At 41.4% G+C, this 20,053-nt stretch overlaps 1 protein-coding gene across 2 annotated transcripts in view; it reads right to left on the bottom strand.

Annotated features, from left to right (window-relative positions):
• The window catches only part of CCDC14 (coiled-coil domain containing 14), an 80,429-nt gene that overhangs the window by 48,985 nt on the left and 11,391 nt on the right, over window positions 1–20,053 (bottom strand). For both annotated transcript variants that reach the window (XM_068122173.2, XM_068122174.2), the window contains exons 5-10: window positions 16,598–16,723; window positions 14,675–14,845; window positions 14,375–14,487; window positions 13,888–14,120; window positions 10,433–10,560; window positions 2,510–2,648 (exon numbers count right to left, since the gene is read on the bottom strand). In XM_068122173.2, coding sequence (XP_067978274.2) covers window positions 2,510–2,648; window positions 10,433–10,560; window positions 13,888–14,120; window positions 14,375–14,487; window positions 14,675–14,845; window positions 16,598–16,723 — 910 coding nt within the window. The remainder of the gene's footprint in view (window positions 1–2,509; window positions 2,649–10,432; window positions 10,561–13,887; window positions 14,121–14,374; window positions 14,488–14,674; window positions 14,846–16,597; window positions 16,724–20,053) is intronic.

Genomic DNA, 20,053 nt, shown 5'->3' with positions numbered 1-20,053 from the left:
ATAATCGGGTAAACGTGCAGGCGCGGTCATACCAAACCGCTCGGTAAACCAACATCCACAACCGCGTCTGTAACAATATATATACACAGACTTGGCATTTTAATATGGAATTTTTTTTTTTTCTTGACGGGTTTACCTTCTTAACTCAGTATATCAATCTGGTGAGTTTCTTTTACACTTTGGTGATTTATTTGTTTAAAGAATCATGTCACTGATTGTCTGTCGCAGCAAGAAGTCAACAACAGGATTATATCACAGGTGGCGTGGCAAAATGTATGGACAGGTGCATTTGGTGATTGGCTTCACAGTCGGGTATACAAGGGTTGTTGCGTTCTGTATTAGTGGAAAACAACTGCTGCACGTCTCCAAAAGTTATTGCCGCTTCCTCTGGAAATGGTCCGTCAACTCGCCAATGCTGTTTGTCATGGAGTGGTGGCTTTACGAAATTACGGCATGAAACAGCGTGCTATTGCTCGGCAGTATGGCATCACTCAAGGTCAGGTATCAAAGATCCTGAAACGAAATGCTCAGAGGATGTTCCTACTCCAATACCGAGGCCAGGACGTCCCCGCAGAACCACAAGGAGGGATGATCGCCAGCTGCACCGGTTAGTCCGCAATGGCCGTACCAAGTCAGCTCATCGGCTTAGGGCTGAGTGGCAGCAACTGACAAATGTGCCTGTATACAGAAGGCTAGTCAACCAACGACTGGTTCAAGCAGGCTATCGTGCCAGGCGTCCCCTGTGAAAGCCACACCTGACCAGACAACACCACCAGCGCCGATTGCAGTGGGCCAGAGAGCACCGTCAATGGCAGCCAGGACACTGGAATCACGTGATCTTCAGTGACGAGTCTAGATTTCTGGTCTATCGTCAAGATGGCCATGTCCGAGTGCACAGACAAGTGCATGAAGCCTACAACAAAGATTGTTTAGTGCCAAGAGTCCAAGCTGGAGGTGGTGGGGTGACCGTTTGGGCTGCTTTTCATGCAGGGGGCAAAACTGACGTGGTTGTTCTGAATGGAAACCTGAACCAGTTCAAGTACGGGGCCATTCTGGAAGAAACATTGCTTCCATTTGCTCGTGCAGCCTTTCGAGGAAACTTTGTCTTCCAAGATGACAATGCACGGCCACATCGTGCTCGCATGATCCAACACTTTCTTGCTGACCGTGGTGTAGAGCATATGGAGTGGCCTGCCATGTCCCCGGATATGAATCCGATAGAGAACTTGTGGGCAGAATTAACGCGTCAAATCGACAACTTGGACCAGCAGCCTGCCTCTGTGCGTGAATTGCAGCAGGCTATTGTCACTGCATGGCAAGCGATTCCTGTCCAAACCTTGGCAAATCTCCTGAACAGCATGCCTCAACGTGTACGTGCTCTCCTGAATGCTCGTGGGGGGTTACACGAAGTACTGAACTGTAATTTTACTGTCCGTAATCCCAGTCGTAATTTAACTTTTGTTTTTGTAAAAAAAAAAAATTGCCTAATGTGCAAAATAAAGAGATACTTCTGGAAAACGTACAGAAGTTTAACACAGTACTGTCCATGAATTGAGTTCGATATCAGTTTACATCACTTTCAAGGATCAATTTATTTGCTTCGAAATGTCAAATGTGGTTTTTGTTTCTTTTGAAGGTCACATTAACAAAATCTAGAATAATTTCAACATAATTCCAATGAACTTTTGGTTCTGAGACATCTTGAAAAGTAAGTTCACCCCCACAAAAAAAAAATTCCATATTAAATGCCAAGTCTGTGTGTGTGTGTATATATATATATATATATATATATATATATATATATATATATATATATATATTATATATATATATATATATATATATATATATACTATATATACATACATATATACATACATATACATACATATACATACATACACATACATACACATACATATATCTATATACATATACATATATATACATATATATCTATATACATATATCTATATACATATATCTATATACATATATCTATATACATGTACATATATACACACACACACACACACACACACACACACACACACACACACACACACACACACACACACACACACACACACACACACACACACACACACACACACACACACACACACACACGAGTTGCATCCAAATCTGTTCACAACTTTTGGAGATATCCTGCTATGTATCGTTTTTGGCCCTATCTCCCAATGGTGAGGAATCACATAAAAAAACTCTACTAGCTGGATCCGAATCCAGATCTTCACCAAAATCTAATCATTACGTCCTTATCACATACACTACCTCTGGCAAATTTCGTCTGAATCCTTCCACAACTTTTTGAGATATCTTGTTCACAAACAAACAGACAGACAGACAGGGGTGAAAACATAACCTCGATCCACATTTGGTGGCGGAGGTAATAAAGTGTTCATGTTGCTTAAAGAGCAAGGCGAGAGTACAGGGAATAAATCAAAAAGTTCAACAAAAACGCCGCCCATCAAAAGCAGCAGCTCACCGGCGCAATTCTTCATTCTCCTTCCGAAGCCAGGTCAACGACTGATGCTCCACTGTGCTAGCAGATGACGAAAAAGTCAATTGGAATATTGAATCCTCCAACTGCCGGACAAGGCGTGATGATCGCGTGTCACTACAACCTGCAACACACATAGACTTTGTCATCTCGACTCACTCCATTACCAGGGCTCAATAATTACCAATTGGGTACATCAGTTATTTTCCCAACTTCACAAAGAGAAAGGAAAGGTCAGCTGGGAAAGGAAAAGATCAAAACATAAAGGTGCTGCTTAAAGATCTGGTCAATCGTTGCAGTGGCTTGCGGGGTGCATTTTAACAACACATGTAATCAAAATGCATCAGTCATGGTGTGCTGTGACTGGGAGCAGAGTGACCAACTGGATGCAGGAGCATCTTTAGCTAACACTTTTAGGCTTCGCATGACTAACACTTTTGGGCCTGATCGCACGAGTAACACTTGGGCCTGATCGCACGACAAATTGCTTCCAAGGGATCCTCAAAACATAAAGGTGGAATAACAAATAAAACTAAAGAAAAGACAGTCCAAAAAGTTAAATTACCCCGTTTCATGCCCTTTCAAATCCAACCATTCGGCAGTGATTGCTGATTGTGTGCAAGCCCAATCAATAAATTAAAGAGAACAGAAGGCACATCCAATGATGGTTGTGCTTTCTTTGCCTAAAATCAACAAATATAAAAGCCAGGTATACTTTATTCTCCCTCATTAAACAAATATAAACTAGAACGGCACTTAGTATAGTGCACATCTCCACCAGGCTGAACAGTTTACTTTTTGTATCCCACTGATAAGCCAGATCTGGATCCAGACCTCCAAAATCGAATCAGCTTGTTCTTGTCAACCTCTCAACTCACTCATCCACCAAGTTTTGTCCGAATCCATCCACGTTTTGAAATATCATGCTATGAATATTTTTCGGCCCCATCTATCAACAGTGAAGAATCACAAATTATATTATCCGGATCTGGATATTCACCAAAATCAAATCAATTTGTCACAAACCAACCTCTCCACCAAGTTTCATCCAAATCCATCCATAACTTGAGATATCGTCCTATATTGAGATACCCGCTTTGCACGGATTCACATTAGCGTGAATTAAAGTATTCAATTTTTTATTACCTTTTTTTTTTTTTTAAATCCATTAAGCGAGTGAAAAGCTACAAGATTAAATGCACCGCGTTGACCATAAACGAAACCGCTGGTGCTGACATCACTGGCAGACAATCAGAGCCATCCTTGAGCGCAGCTACTTTCAACTAATCAGCACGCGCGTTGTTGTCTTCCTGCTTCTGTGACGCCATTGGTAATTGTGTCGAAAGCCTTGGGAATTACGATATACCAAAAGTGTCAAGAAAAAGCATCAGTTTGGAGCTGAAATTTAAAGTGGTAAGGCAAATGGAATCAGGTGTTGGCACCACCACTGTTGGTTGTGAATTTGGTTTAAGGGAATCGTCTGTAAGAATAATTGCTAAGGACAAGGAAAACATTTAAGCATCCAGTCAGTCCATGACTCCCGTAGGTGCGACAAAATTAATGAGATCGAGGAACAGTTTAATGACGAAACTTTTATCCACCTGGATTGAGGATATGAATCGGTGCACTATGCCCTTGAGCCAAGCAATAATTATGGCTAAGGCACCGACTTTATATGAAGGAGTAAAAGAGCAGGAAGGCGAGGGATCTACCAAGGAGACGTTTATGGACAGTCGAGGGTGGTTTGGTCGATTACATGCCGCAGCAATTTGCATGACATTCGCATAACTGGGGAATCTACAAGCACGGACGAGCAGGCAGCTGAATTTCCATTCAAGTTTAAGGCCCTTGTGGAAGCTTAGATACCCTCCCCAGCTAGTTTTTAACGTGGACAAAACTGGGCTTTTTTTGGAAGAGGATGCCATCCCATATGTTCATTTCCAAGGAAGAGAAGCTTGCCTCTGACTTCGAGGTAGCAAAAGACCACCTGACACTCCTCAATGGCAATCCTACATGAGACTTGAAGTTAAAGGGAACATCACGCGGTCCCCATGCAATTTTCCCCCGGAGGGGTACTCGGCTGTTTTCCAGGCGGCTTTTTGAGTCACCTGGGCCCACGGATGTGTTACACAAAGTGGTCCGTTATCCCCAATCACGGTCCAGGCGACCTGAGACCTTCTCAGGGACTCGGACAGCAGGTGCGATCCTGTCCCCGGGCCCCTTATCATGTACCTACACGCCTACGGAGCATCTTCAGTCACTCATGGATAGTTTTTATACTGCAGTGAAACACTTCAGACACTGTTATTATCAAAAAGACTGAGGTAATGTATCAGCCCCCACCTACTTCGGAGAGTGTTGAGCCGTGTATCTTCGTGGACGATCAACAACTGAAGAATTCCTATTCATACACCTATCTAGGGAGTGTTTTGTGCGATGATGGTCAATTGGATCGGGAAATCTCCAATCGGATAGCAAAGGCTAGCACATCCTTTGGCCGTGTTTACCACCGAGTCTGGAACAGTCACAATATTAAAATGATTACTAAAATATCAGTCTATAGAGCTGTGGTTCTGAGTACATTGCTGTATGGTGCTGAGTACTGGACAACCTATAGTCGCCACATTTGTCAGCTGGAAGCCATACAATGATGTCTGCGGAAAATCCTACACATAACGTGGAAAGAAAAAGTTTCCAATCTGGATGTGCTAATTAAAACTGGCCGTGTATCAGTTTTATAATAAAAACAACAACTACAATGGGCTGTTAACCACGTAAGAATGAGCAACTTAAGGATCCCGAAACAGTTACTTTATGGGGAATGGCCCGTGAGCAAATGTGGCATTGGAAAACTTAGAAAGCGCTACAAGGATAGTCTAAATGTTAAGCTAAAAGGTTGTAATATTGACCCGGCCAAGTGAGAACACCAAACCGCAGAACACTCGTTTTGGAGAAGAATTGTCAACAAAGGTGTCACAAAATTTGAGGTGAGAAGTGAGCGTATCGACCAGGCCCGCTAGAGGAGAAAGAATCCGGACCAAGCGGCATTGACCAGATTCCAGTGCGTCAAATGCCGGAGACCGTGTGTAACTGTGGCTGGCCTCGCTGCGCATTCTCGTGCTTGCCACAAGATATGATACCCAACAGTCTTCATTGGACTCGACATGACCTCCATCCTCATAATAGTATTGAGAAACCAAAGCCCCAATGTTTATGACCTTGCATCTCTCCTATAATGAAACACCAAAGGTGACAAAGTTCAACCTTAGAAGCTGCATCATTTCAGCACTTCAATTTTGTTACACTGACTAGCCATGGCGTTCCAAATCCAAAAGTGATGAAAAAGGATGGCTTAGTATGAATTACAACTCGAAATCATCTGAAAATTCAAAGCCCGTCCATGTACGTTTGTATTCATACTTCAGCAACAAGCAACCATTTCCAGCAACGCTCTTCAGGTGAAACTGCCAAAATCAAGACTCTCTGCTCACCTTCACTCTTTTCTCCCACCTCTGAAACAAACTCCCACACTCTGTTCAATCCCTCTCCTCCCTCCAGTTCTTTAAAACAGCTGTTCACCACCATCTTTTATCTGCCCCCATCCAAAACCTTGATCTTTTCTACCCCCGTTAATACACCCCAAATCCACCTCTTTCAATCTCCAACTTCTTTCCTGAAATTCCTAGTAGTGTCCATTTGTTTTATACCGTGTACCCCTCCTCCCCCCCAGCCCTCTTCCTTCCACAAATATACCGATGTCCCTGTTCTCTCCTGTTGTTGTGCTTGTTTGCTTCACCCTTGCTCTGCACCTCTTGTCTCCTGCTCCCTTTATAATATATTTTATGTGTCTCTGTTTAAGATTTTGTGTTTTATGTGTTAGCTCTTACAGGAGCCTCAACTTTGTACACAAAAAAAAACAAATGTAGACGTCTTCTTCTTCTTCCTTATACTCAAAATAACGAAAAAAAGTTTTTTTTAAAATACAAAATGAAAATTGATGACTTGACCTTGACCTTTGAACTTTTCATCTAAAAAAAAAAACAACCAGCTTCTAGCTTTTGATTGATGAATCAATTCAGTGAGCCAATATGCAAATTCCTAAAATTTCAGATCAATTGGATAAAAATTGACGATTTTATGTGGCGCTGACCTTTGACCAAATAATTAATAAGCCTTTTCTGCATTATCATAATAAGGCTTTGGTAAAAATTGATGACAATAGCTAAAATGATAGAAAAGGTACACACACACACACACACACACACACACACAGGGCAGGCTAATGAGCTATTTACCCGTGTTAATCTCCTTCACACATTTTAGCTGGTACCTGACACCAAATGTAACTATTGTCAATTGTCCTCCCAGCAGAGCGCACGCCATTCACACAAGGACAAGCCCCTTATGGGGGATCCTCAAAGACTTCCCCTCCTGCAAACTGGGCCTCGTCTAAATGCAAAGCGTGAAGCTTTAATTAAAAAAAAAAAAACAAGTACAGATACATTCAAAGTACACCGCCCCCATACCAAATAATTGAGTATCCTCCAGTGCGGCATTGCCGGGGTGCCTCTGGCGCCCGGAAATACAACCGTGCAGCTCATAGAGACTGTATTTGGAGGGAGAGGTGCACAATATTTGATTGATTAATTGCATAATTAAAATCAATAAAAGATTGTCATAAAAATATTTTCTTAATCAATTGGCTAATAGCATAACTAAACCACTAGTCCTTCATCCAAAGATGTAACTTTTAGGAAGTTAATTAAATAAGTCATTAATTAAAAAATTAAAAAATTAATTTATTAATCAATAAATAAATCGATTAAATGATTAATCAATAAATTAAAAATATCCTTGATAGCCACATCACTTGGTCACTGTCATGTCCAAATATTAGCTTCCCATCTCAAAAAGTGCCTGACATATTGGCCAAATGAGAAAGAAAATAAATAAATGATTAATAATGAAAATAAATAAATAATAATCATTAAAAAATTAAATTATTAATCAATTCGGTCACAGAACACATAAACCACCGCCATTTCATCAGAATCTGTAACTGAAAAAATATATATATATTTTTAGTAATTAATCGAATAATTCAATAATTAATCGATTAATTGATTAAACAATAAATCAAAAATATCCTTGATAGCCACATCACTTGGTCACTCATGTCCAAATATTAGCTTGAGCTCAAAAGGTGCCTGAGATATTGGCCAAATGAGAAAGAAAATAAATAAATGATTAATAATGAAAATAAATAAATAATAATCATTTAAAAATTAAATTATTAATCAATTCCGTCATAGAACACGTAAACCACCACCATTTCATCAGAATCTGTAACTTAAAAAAAAAAAATTTAGTCATTAATCGAATAATTAAATAATTAATCGATTAATTGATCAATTAATAAATCAAAAATAGCCTTTGCAGCCAAATCACCTGGTCATTGGCATGTCCAAATATCAGCTTCCTAACTCAAAAGGTGCCTGAGTTAATGGTCAGAAGAGAAAGGAAATTTGATTAATTAAATAAGTACATAATTAATCGCTAATAATTAAATAACTCCTCAATTAATTGATTAATCAAAAAACAAAAAATAGTGTTTTTGACAAAGGCCTTGCTCACTATTGTGCCGAAATTTCAGCTTCCTAGCTCAAAGGATGGCTGAGATATCGCCCGGACAAACAAACAAGAAAGAAAACAAGTACAGATACATTCAAAGTACACCGCCCCCATGCCAAATAATTAAATATCCTACAGCACGGCATTGCCGAGGCACCTCCGGCGCCCGGCAATACCGCAATGCAGCTCATAGAGACAGCATTGGGAGGGAGAGGTGTGCAATAATTGATTGATTAATTGTATAATTAAAATCAATAAAAGATTATCACAAAATATTTTCTTAATCAATTGGCTAATGGCATAACTAAACCACTACTGCTTCATCCGAAGATGTATCTTTTAGAAATTTAATTCAATAAATCATTAATAAAAATTAAATAATTAATTGATTAATCAATAAATAATTAATCGATTAATTGATTAATCAATAAATCAAAAATATCCTTGATGGCCACATCACTTGGTCACTGTCATGTCCAAATATTAGCTTCCCAGCTCAAAAGGTTCTGAGATATTGGCCAAATGAGAAAGAAAATAAATAAATGATTAATAATGAAAATAAATAAATAATTATCATAAAAAAATTAAATTATTAATCAATTCGGTCATAGAACACATAAACCACCACCATTTCATCAGAATCTGTAACAAAAAAAAAAAAAAAAAAGTCATTAATCGAATAATTAAATAATTAATCGATTAATTGATTAATTGATTAATTAATAAATCAAAAATAGCCTTTGCAGCCAAATTGCCTGGTCATTGGCATGTCCAAATATCAGCTTCCTAACTCAAAAGGTGCCTGAGATAATGGTCAGAAGAGAAAGGAAATGTAATTAATTAAATAAGTACTTAATTAATCGCTAATAATTAAATAACTCCTCAATTAATTGATTAATCAAAAAACTAAAAATAGCGTTTTTGACAAAGGCCTTGCTCACTATTGTGCCGAAATTTCAGCTTCCTAGATCAAAGGATGGCTGAGATATCGCCCGGACAAACAAACAAACAAGAAAACAACCAGAGTGAAAACTGAGTACTCCCTTTCAGCATGCGTCACTGCCGAGCCCTGCCTACATCACTGCCTACATCACTGCCTACATCACTGCCCTTCGGTGCCCGGCAATGACGTTTTGCAATGCCTGGAGATGGCATAGGAAAGGAGCGGTGTACAACAAACAAACAACCAGAGTGAAAACTGAGTACTCCCTTTCAGCGTGCGTCACTGCCAAGCCCCCTTCGGTGCCCGGCAATGACGTTTTGTAATGCCTGGAGATGGCATAGGAAAGGCGCGGTGTACAACAAACAAACAACCAGAGTGAAAACTGAGTACTCCCTTTCAGCGTGCGTCACTGCCAAGCCCCCTTCGGGGCCCGGCAATGACGTTTTGCAATGCCTAGAGATGGCATAGGAAAGGAGCAGTGTAGTTGTAAATAGATCCTCTCTTTGGGGGCAGTGCTGAGTTGAAACAGAATATAAACTAGAACGGCACTCAGTAGAGAGCATACCTCCAACTGGTTGGCCACATCTCAATGGTGAAGAATCACTTTTTTTAATTCTGCGAGCTCGATCCGGATCTACACCAAACTTGAAGCGGTTCTTCCTTGTCACACACACAAGCTGTCCAACAAGTTTTGTCCAAATCCATCCATAACTTTTTTAGATATCCCGCTATGTATCGTTTTTGGCCCCATCTCCCAATGGTAAAGAATCACTTAAAAAATTAAATAATTCTCATATCCGAATCCATATTCAGATCTTCACCAAAATAGATTCTTCCTCGTCAGACACCCAACCGGTCCACCAAGTTTAGTACAAATCCATCTACAACTTTTTGAGATATCCTGCTGTGTCGTTTTTGGCTCTATCTCCCAATGGTGAAGAATCACTTTTAAAATTCTAGTAGCCAGATCCGAATCTTCACCAAAATCTAATCATTTCGTCCTTGTGACATACGCTAGATCCCTGCCAAATTTCGTCCGAATTTTCTTCTGAAACAACGTATTGACATATTTTGTTCACAAACAAACAAACAAACAAACAGACAGACAGGGGTGAAAACATAACCTCCATCCGCCTTTGGTGGCGGAGGTAATTAATGGTTACATCCACCATATGTACAAGACCTTTGGTTCACACAGATGTGCAATAGCTTTGGTCATATAATGAATGTAACCATGAATTAGTGTCATCAAGACACGAGTATTTATGAAATTTCTAACAGGTTAATCGATTTATAATATGCACAGAGAAAAGCAAGCAAAATCACACAGGCACCTTGTTGTCCTGTTAGGCTTTTTAGCTCTTCGAGCAAGGCCTTCACCAACCGTCCTTGCGGACACTGCTGGAGCCAACTTGTGTCGACATTTTGAGCAGCGACTTCTTCAGGCTTTTCTGCTTGTAGCCTGCAAAAAAGTTATTGAACACCAATCACAGCAATCAGATAATCATCGGAACACGAATGGCAAATTGGATCCAAACGTTCATGGCGTTCTCAAAATTAGTTCTTGCAAAATCCAGGTAAATTTTGAGCCTATGACAACTACATCACAAAACTCAAATGCAAGGCCACGGGCAGACCTGAAAGACTGAATGGTATTACAATTTTGAAGATTTAACTTCTAGGTTAAGCAGCACCAAGGAGGGGACGAATTTGGGGCTTAACCAGGGTTCCTACACCCAATATAGGACTTTCAAAATGACGTGATAAATGCTACATGAGGGTGTGTGTGTGTGTGTGTGTGTGTGTGTGTGTGTGTGTGTGTGTGTGTGTGTGTGTGTGTGTGTGTGTGTGTGTGTGTGTGTGTGTGTGTGTGTGTGTGTGTGTACACTTTGTCGGTTCTACTCGCTGTTCACTTTTAACCCGTCATTGCTCGCATGAAATCTGCGATTCAAATAGTCTTAAACATAAGCATAAGCTCAAATATGTATTGTATACTGTGTACCCATGTACTGTGTCACACTTGAACATAATTCTCAGCATTTAGATGAAAGGGTGGGTACTTTAAGATGGTTAACCATAATTGTTGTGAACCTGTATGATGAAAAACTAGAGGTTCCAGGGAACCTGAACTCAACTGGTCTATATCAATATGGTTAGAATATGCATAATAGAACCACAAACTATATAGATTATATGTGCATTTATATGTTTATATGTGCGTTTATATGTGTGTTTTCAAATATCTTTAAGTGGCAAAAGGCACAAGTTTCATCAAATTTTATCAGTATTTGTGACTTTTAGAGCTTGGATGTCGTCCAAACTGATGTTTATGGGTCAAGTCATGTCATAGGTCACAACGAGGTCATTTTTCGGACATCGTCAAAACCCGTAATATATGTGTTGAGGTTTGTTACATACTGTCTACACACCAAGTTTCAGCCTTCTAGGTACATTAGGAAGTACCAGATTGACAAAAATTGATTTTTCAATATAGCCGCCCTGCCGCACCCATTTTTGGGCGTGCAACGCCCAAATGCAATCCCAAACTAGTTTATGTCTTAAAGATGCTGCATAACAAGTTTCATCAAATTTAATCAATATTTGTGACTTTTAGAGCGTAGACATCGAATTGTTTACAGACGACAGACAGACGACAGATGGACGACAGACACTAGGTGTCGACAAAAGTTCAGCTGGACATAGTCCAGTTGAGTTAAAAACAAAACAATCAGGCTCACATAAATATCAGGAAGCCCCGACATTTGCAGATTCGCAATTTTGTAACCCAGCTACTCACGGGTTTTTAAAATATGTATACTGTCCCTACATTCACGCTCCTTGTGCTCCAGCCACTCAAATATTTTGCGGGCATACAACATAACCATCCCCACACCGACCCATGAACCCTCAACATTGTTGGTATTTTCTGTTTAAAGAAAAAGCCTGCCTCACAAAAGAACACAAACAATCCTCACCGGGGAGAGGGTGCGGGAGGGGGTGGTGGGTTGGGGGGGGGGGAGGTGGGGTGTGGGATGGTGAGGAAGTGGGGGGGAGAAGATTATAGATAGATTATGATGTGCATAATTATTTTATCACATACTTTTGATCGGGATACATGAGTGATTATTCAATTATATATCTATAGTTTAGTTTTAAGAGATCTGCGATTCCTTTAGTAACACACCCAGTTAAAGTGTAATATATGGTGTCAATCTTGTGCCGATCATCGAGGCTAGTTCATGGTATGCAAGTAACTTTTATTTTGTAAATGAACTTGTATTTTGGATCAAAAATAAAATGAAATTCTAACACAAGGACTGTGTGTGATGCCAGGATATTTAAAATTAAGCAATTTAAACTCAACGTCAATCTTTATAAGATGATACAGAATATCTTCCTTCAAGCTTAAACTCTGAGCAGTTAAAATGGCAACTATTCAAGATGCACTTTGGGGACCATGCAAGATCGAAGCAAAACAAAGTTCGTTTTCAATAAAATAACATGACACTCGCGGCAAAAGTGAGCTAGCCTTTTGGAATTGTTTAAAGTATTTTTATTTTTATTTGTAAGCATTTTTCTGTCATCCTTCCGAGGTCGGCAAATTGAGTACCAGTTCACTGGTAATTCCCTGTGTGTCGCAAGGGGCGACTAACAGGGTTGGCGGCAGGAAGGGCATCCTGCCATAAAACATTGCTTCAAAAAGGGGACCACGGTGCCCAAAAAGGCCAACCCCTGCTCTGCGGGGAAAAATGGCCTCTGAAGGTGGTTCCTATTTGTAAGCATTTTTTATGCAACTGTAATTATGTGCATTAGTGTTCTTAAAATTTTCTAATTTACCCTTATGAATCATTAGCCTCCGTGAACCTGTCTCCCCTTTTCCCATTGAAATAAAGCCCCGACATTCACCGATTAACGGCAGTTTTCAAGAATATATCCCCCATGAATGTCGTGGTTTTACTGTAGAGGAACACGAGAAATATCCATGGAAGAGGAGTTGGATCGTACCATTTCCTGGTATTACAATTATCTCGCGGTGCCCGTGATTATAACACACATAAGAACTGACGCTTCTCCTGATGCAAAAATCGACTATACTTTCTCTTATGGCCTGAAAATCAAATGAAATATATATATTTACAATGGCACTCTCAGTCCATACCGCTCCCACTCCCACCCCCAACTCTCCTCCCCTACCCCTCCTCCGCCCAATCATGATTAATCGTAAATAATATAATTAGAAACTTACCCTGTGCATTGACAAGCACCAGATATGACCGCCCACTTGTTAAAAAGCACAAAAGTTTGGTTAGAACAAGCATCTTCGGACCTTCATGGGCCCACATCACCGGGAGTTTTTGTAATTCAAAGTGTAACATATCAACTTTTTGGACGAGTTGATCAGGAAGTTTTCCAGCTGTTTCATTGTGCAGAGGCACACCCCTTTCTCACAAGTATGTTTTCAAGTAGTACTTACAGCTTCTTTAGTCGTTTTTTTTTAGTCGTTTTTTTACGTTTTTTTTAGTCGTTTCATTCTACAATCCTTACCAGGGTGAATGAAAGATGTCCAAGGCCACCCAGATTAACTTAGTTAATAGGGGGTTCTGCACATGCGCACCGAGCATTCAGGGTGGAAATGCTTCATTTCAAAAGTCTCGTATTGGCTACAGAGTACAACAAATACGATTCTCATCAAGTCTCATTTCCAATGGGATTGCAGGACTTCCTCAGCAATTTCAACCCAATGACTCGTGGGCATTTAGAAAACAATGTCTCCCCCAATGTAACGCACCTGCCGAGCAATGAACATGCGTCAGTTGTCATCTGCTGCACGCTGGAGGAGATGTGGTTGGCGGGAACATTAGTGGTATAAGCTTGTCTGTCGTTGGACACAGCTTTTTCATCAAACGTAGAAATGACAGGAATAGATGGTGCTAAAGCAGCATGTAACTGGGATGGAGGACTTTCAGGCAATGAAGAGGATTGGGCAAAATTGCTTGAAGTCCAGAGTCTTGTACCGCAACCCTGAAGAAGGAGGATAAAAATGTAAAACAAAGCACAAACCCACTTTCTTAGTTACACTAAATTTTCCTTAAACAGCAGTCATCACATTTGCAACTTTGTATTGAATATGGCAATTGATTCTTCATATGTTATGCCTTTAATCATAATTGGTCAAGATTAGAAGTGGCAACAAGGGTGTGTCCATTGCAACTACATTATTTGGGCTTAATTTCGTGATAGTGGTGAAAGCAGAAGAAACTCCAGTTTTCCCAGACCTGTGCTTGCTCATCTTGCTGTCCATGGGAAGAGGTAATTTGGCGCTCAGGAGAGGCAAGTGCTAGAGCATGGTTTGGTAGTGGAGCATCGAATGCCAACTTGGGCTCATGCCCTGGAGGAATATACATGAAAGGAGGAGGAAGGGGCCTCAAAATATGATGTATGGCAGCTCATGACCAACTTGGCAAAATCGAAAAATTCGTTTTGTAACAAAACAGTTGCCATTCATACAATGAAACTTAAACAAAATATCACAGAAGTGCCTTTTGAAAGCATAACATCAGTGAAAACGCACTAACCAAGTCTTGCTGGGAAGGATTGGCTGTGTATAGAATGAGGAATCGGCTTGGGGTAGTTCAAACTTGAGACTGGTGGAAAGCACTCGGACTGAAAGGCAACTTGTGTTTGCTGTTGAAAACCCATCGAAGGGTTGTGATCAGCAGCTGATGGATCCCGATCTTCAATAGAAACTGGTGATACACCAAGAGAGCAGAATACAATCCAACGCCCAATAACTGAACAAGAACCCAATAACTAACAACGCCCAATGGCTAACCCCCGCTCTTGCAGGGAAAATGGCCTTAAAATGCCTGTTGTTGTTGTTGTGCCCAATAACTGAACAATATGCAGAAACGTCTGCATTGTCATTGGGAGTCAGGTAAGACTGAGCTTCAATACCATGTAACCAGCAAAATATACAGTATTAAACACCATTGTACTGTGTGTGTGGATATATACAGTCGGACCCCGCTATTCGTGGTTCCGCTATTCACAGGTTCCGCGTATTCGTGGTTGATAAAATGCGACCTGTTTCTCTATTCGTGGAAAAGTGTCCCGCATATTCGCGGTTTTCTTTATATTCGCGGCCGTGTTCCACAAATTCGTGGTTTTTCAGGGGCGCAAAAAAAAAATTCATGAGCTGCTAGCTTGACACATAATTCACCAAATGTCCATCCGTCTGTCTGTCTGTCTGTCTTTCGAAGGTACCGTAAAAACTGCTGCACCGATCGCAAAGATATTTTGGGTGGATAATCCTGGGATCTCCAGGAGTAAAATAGGCTATTTAGTTTTCCCAATTTCAGCTTTAGTCTCCAGCATTCTCAGGTTTGGACTCCCGCATAACATTCGCGTTCGCATAACGTTCATTGTTCTCATTGTGACGATGCTGCTTTCCCAGGATGCTGCTTTCCCGCGCGATCGGTGCAGCCGTTTGTGCGGCACCCGGGAAAGCAACACGTCTCCATCGATCGCTAACAGATCACTGTCTCCATCGATCTTGCCAAGGCCGTAACAGCTATCGGCTCAAAATCCTTTTAACTGTTGATTTGGTACAGTTACACGTATCGGGAATACATATGACATAGCGATTGTGAACACGATTATCGATCACGATTCACGATCACGATCATAGTGTATCGATCACGATTTGAAACACGATGGAATAATATTTACCGATATGAACAGTGATGTGGCTTTTATTGAAATTCTAAAGATACTGTTTAGATTTTGATGATTTGCGTGTGATATGATTCAACGGATGTTTATATGAATCGTTTAAAATAAATAAAAAAGCCTTCAATTTCTGATATTTTGACTTTTCATTTGGGCCTCCCGATTGAAGCCCCGCCCATAGGGCGGGTACCATTGCTAGTTTATAAAACCCATCTTTCACCAGCCATGCAAAAAGCAGATGGACATACGCAAAAACCCATCTATGAGCCACGAGCATGACCTGCTTATACATTCACTGCTGTGTGCTTTACATTATGTATCCCACTGAAGGCTGGATCTGCTGATCTGAACCAAAATCGAATCGGTTTGTTCTTGTCATCTGACCAACTTCATCCACCAAGTTTTGTCATAATCCATCCACAACCTTTTGAGCTATTGTGCTATCTATAGTTTTTGGAGCCATTTCTCAATGGTGAAGAATCACTTAAAAACACTTAAATTCAGACACCTAAATTATAGTCAAGAATCACTTAGTAATTTCCCTGCTGACTGCAGAGCCAAAATGACAGTAAGAAAAGCAACGTCACAAAGACAGTTTTTGTGTCTCTGACTCAAAAAATATTCGCACAAGGTTGCATTTTATAGTGACGAGTGAACTCGCTTTTAATGAACTTCAAAACACGTAAAAATACAGATAAAACCAAACCATATTTCAAGAAAGAAAACAAATTCAATAAAGACAACATAATCGGTATCGACGGTAAGTTTACCAATGTCCTTTTGCATTGCAGGAGCCACTCCAGTCCTGACTTTGGCCGCAACCCTTTTCACACCCAAATTCTTCTTCTTTTCAACCGTCGTGTGGTTGGCAGGATTCTCGGCCCCTGATTGATTTTCTGAGAAGGAGGGGGGGGGGGGGGGGTGATGGTAAAGCAACAAATGTTTCTCATACTTTGATGGTAATTTTATATACTAGGGCATGCCCGTACGTGGGTGCCCGTTCCTTGCCAAAAAAAAAAAAAACGCTACCCGTACGCTCTACCCCGCCCGTACGCCCGTACGCCCGTAAACAAAAAAAACAACGCTCTTCGCTTCCGCCCTTCGCTCTGACTGAATTGGGAGAAATAATGCGCATAAGAAATCGAGAAATTATTATTTTCTCCGGAAGAAATCGAATTACGAACCGTAATGGCGCACGCGCTCGGCTCGGCTCGCTCTCACATCGGCCACGCCTACGCAACAACGCGTTCTGTGATTGGCTGCCGGAAGTGCAGTCTTCACTGTCCGGAAGGTCGCATATCGCAGTTACGATGAATCGCAAATTAGTTTTAATTAGTTTTAAAACATAGTTGAACGCCAACATAGTTTGCCAACGTGAAATAAATGAATACGCTCTCAAATGTGCCGTCCGAGGCAGAGTCTGTTCGCCACGTTCGGCACACGTGATAGCTCGCTGCTCTCTGATTGGTTGAATCGTTTTTTGGACATAGCTCGGTAACTACTTCTCCGATTAATATGAAACCTTGAAAAGGCACATCCTCGGGTCCCCAGCAATATACCTGGCAAGTTTAAAGTATATCGGACCCGTGGTTGTCGAGAAACAGCGGTCACAGACAAACACACAGACATACACACACACACACACACAGAGATTACTGGAATTATAGATAGATATATATATATATATATACTGAAACACAAAAGAAACTTACCACCTTTGAAACCTTTCAATATCAACAATAACACTGCGTGTAGTAAATGTGTGAACTTATTTGTGGACAATAGTGTCCTCACTGTCAGACAAAACGGTCACGGATGGTCACTTGAACCTTCAATGGTCACTTCATAGCACAGCTGTTGAACAGCCGTTTTGACTGTCAGTGATTAGCCAAGAGGTACGGGATGATTTTAATGAGCTGCACGTGATGTCTTGATATTGGCTTTAAAAAGGCCAGTGCAAAATGGGCATTTCAATCAACATGCCACGATTGTCAAGGGATCAACGGCAGCGTGCCCTGGGCATGCTGCAAGGCGGACTGAGCTACCGTGAGGTGGCACGTCGCCTTGGCTGTTCACACCAGACGATATCGGCCCTGGTGGACAGAGACACCCTCCACAACTCTGCAGATGACAGACCTCGATCAGGGAGGCCAAGAGTCACCACTGCAAGGCAGGACAGGCAGATAGGCAGATAAAATTGTAACAGTTCAAAATAAAACAAACCAACAATTGCTAATTGAAACATTGAGAAGAACCCGCGAGATCACGGCGAGGTCACGTCTTTTCGAAGCTGTTCCATGCGCTCACGCTTTCGAAGCTAAGTGATCTTTCACATTTGTGTTTTTGTCGTATATTTATCTTTCTTTCGGTGCATGTACCTATTGGGGTGACTTTAATAGGTTTCTCGGTGTTGGTTTTTCATACCTGTGTACAGAATCGTCAGTTTTTTCGTATCGTGTATTCTGAGGCCTAGTGTAGTACTAGTCGGCTACCGTGTCCTCAGACCTTGGCTTGAGGCTTTTGTTTTTTGTCTCAGCGGTTCTTCGATCATGCTGCAACTACTTTCGGTCTCTGTTTTTCACGGTCTTTTCACCCATACTCCCTTGTTTTAAAATCTCAAAAAAAACCAAAATATTTTTTCCTTCCCTGTTCTTATCCGCTTGTGCGTTCTTATTTGTTCTTTCGTTCTTCGTTCTTTTGCTCTTTCGTTCTTTGTTATTTGTTCTTTCGTTCTTCGACCACGTTGTTCGAGATCACGTGATCAAGTTGTTAATACATGTTTCATCTGTCCCCTGAATAACTTTATTATTATGTCATATTCTATAACACTTTTTTCTACTTCTTCTATAAAAGGATGCTTTCGACTTGCTCACCAATTATATTCATTCAAAAAAAAAATTCCATCTCTTACAGTGCATCTTTCATTCATTCCCTAAACTCTCCAGAACTCCACCCACCCTTCAGCGTCCTCAAACGTATTTTTGACTCGAATGTCTCAAGAAACTCATTTTGCAATAAATGTTCGTTTCCCATAAATCGTACACTTTTCAAAATCCAATCACACCCCTCCCCTTCAAATCTTCCCCATCACCCATCTCTGTCAAATCTTCCCCCTAGCCCCTCCCCCCCAAATCTTCCCAAACACCCATCCCTTTCAAATCTCCCCCGCTGCCCCTTCCCTCCTAAACTCCCCCCACACCCCTCCCCTCCGAGACTCTCCCTCACTCCTCCCCTCCTAGACTCCCCTCTCACCCCTCCTCCTCAAAGCGTCCTCCCCGCTTCTTCCCCCTTCCAACTTTCACCTTCATCTTCCTCAACCTTCTGCCTCACTCTTCCCCCTCCTCAAATAACACCTCACTGCGCCTCACCCAAACACCATCAAACCTTTTGTCCGCCCCATTCTTCCCTTTCTCCAAGCTATTCTGTAATCTCTGACACACCTGCAACAGCTCTCCCTACCTCTTCCTCCTCTTCCACATCCTGCCCTACCGCTCCCCCCCCCCCCCCCCCCCCTGTTCTGTATCCGATGCTCCCCCTTCCTCTTCCTTAACAGTATGGACCTCAAACATCCGGGGCCTTCGCTCAAACTTAACTGATCTCTCCATACAGGTTGCTTCTGACAAACCAGATGTGATCTGCTTAACAGAAACCTTCCTCCTTCATGATGTCTCTGATTCCTTGGTATCTCTCCCAGGTTACTCCCTCCTCCGGTATGATAGACCTGAGCCTCGTCCTGGAGGTGGGGTTGCTATCTTTATAAAAAACTCTCTTCCTCACTCGCCCTGCACTGCCCTCTCTCCACCTCACCCCCAGGAATACCTTTGGCTACGGCTTCCCCTTCGCTCCCACCTTTTGTTCATATGCGTGTTGTACCGTCCACCAAACAGTGATGACTCCATCTACATATCGCTGTCTGATAATATGGACCAACTTCTATCTACCCATCCCAACTCTCTCTTCCTCATATGTGGTGATTTCAACTGTCACCATGCCAGTTGGCTGGGGGTGGGTACCTCTCTCACCAGCCATGGCTCTTCAGCAAAGGACTTCTGTGACTCATTGGGACTGACACAATCTGTCAATTTCCCAACCCAGATCTCAGTCAACGGAGAATCTTCTCTTCTGGACTTGGTTATGACTAACTTCCCTGAAAATGTCTGCTGCTCTTCTTCTGCTCCAATCGGCTCTTCTGATCATGTGCTTGTTAAAGTGGACATCTCTCTGAC

This window comes from Myxine glutinosa, chromosome 7 (genome assembly GCF_964187855.1).
Source record: "Myxine glutinosa chromosome 7, kmMyxGlut1.1, whole genome shotgun sequence".
NCBI classification, from domain to species: domain Eukaryota; kingdom Metazoa; phylum Chordata; class Myxini; order Myxiniformes; family Myxinidae; genus Myxine; species Myxine glutinosa.
This window is presented reverse-complemented; position numbering and strand designations above follow the sequence as displayed.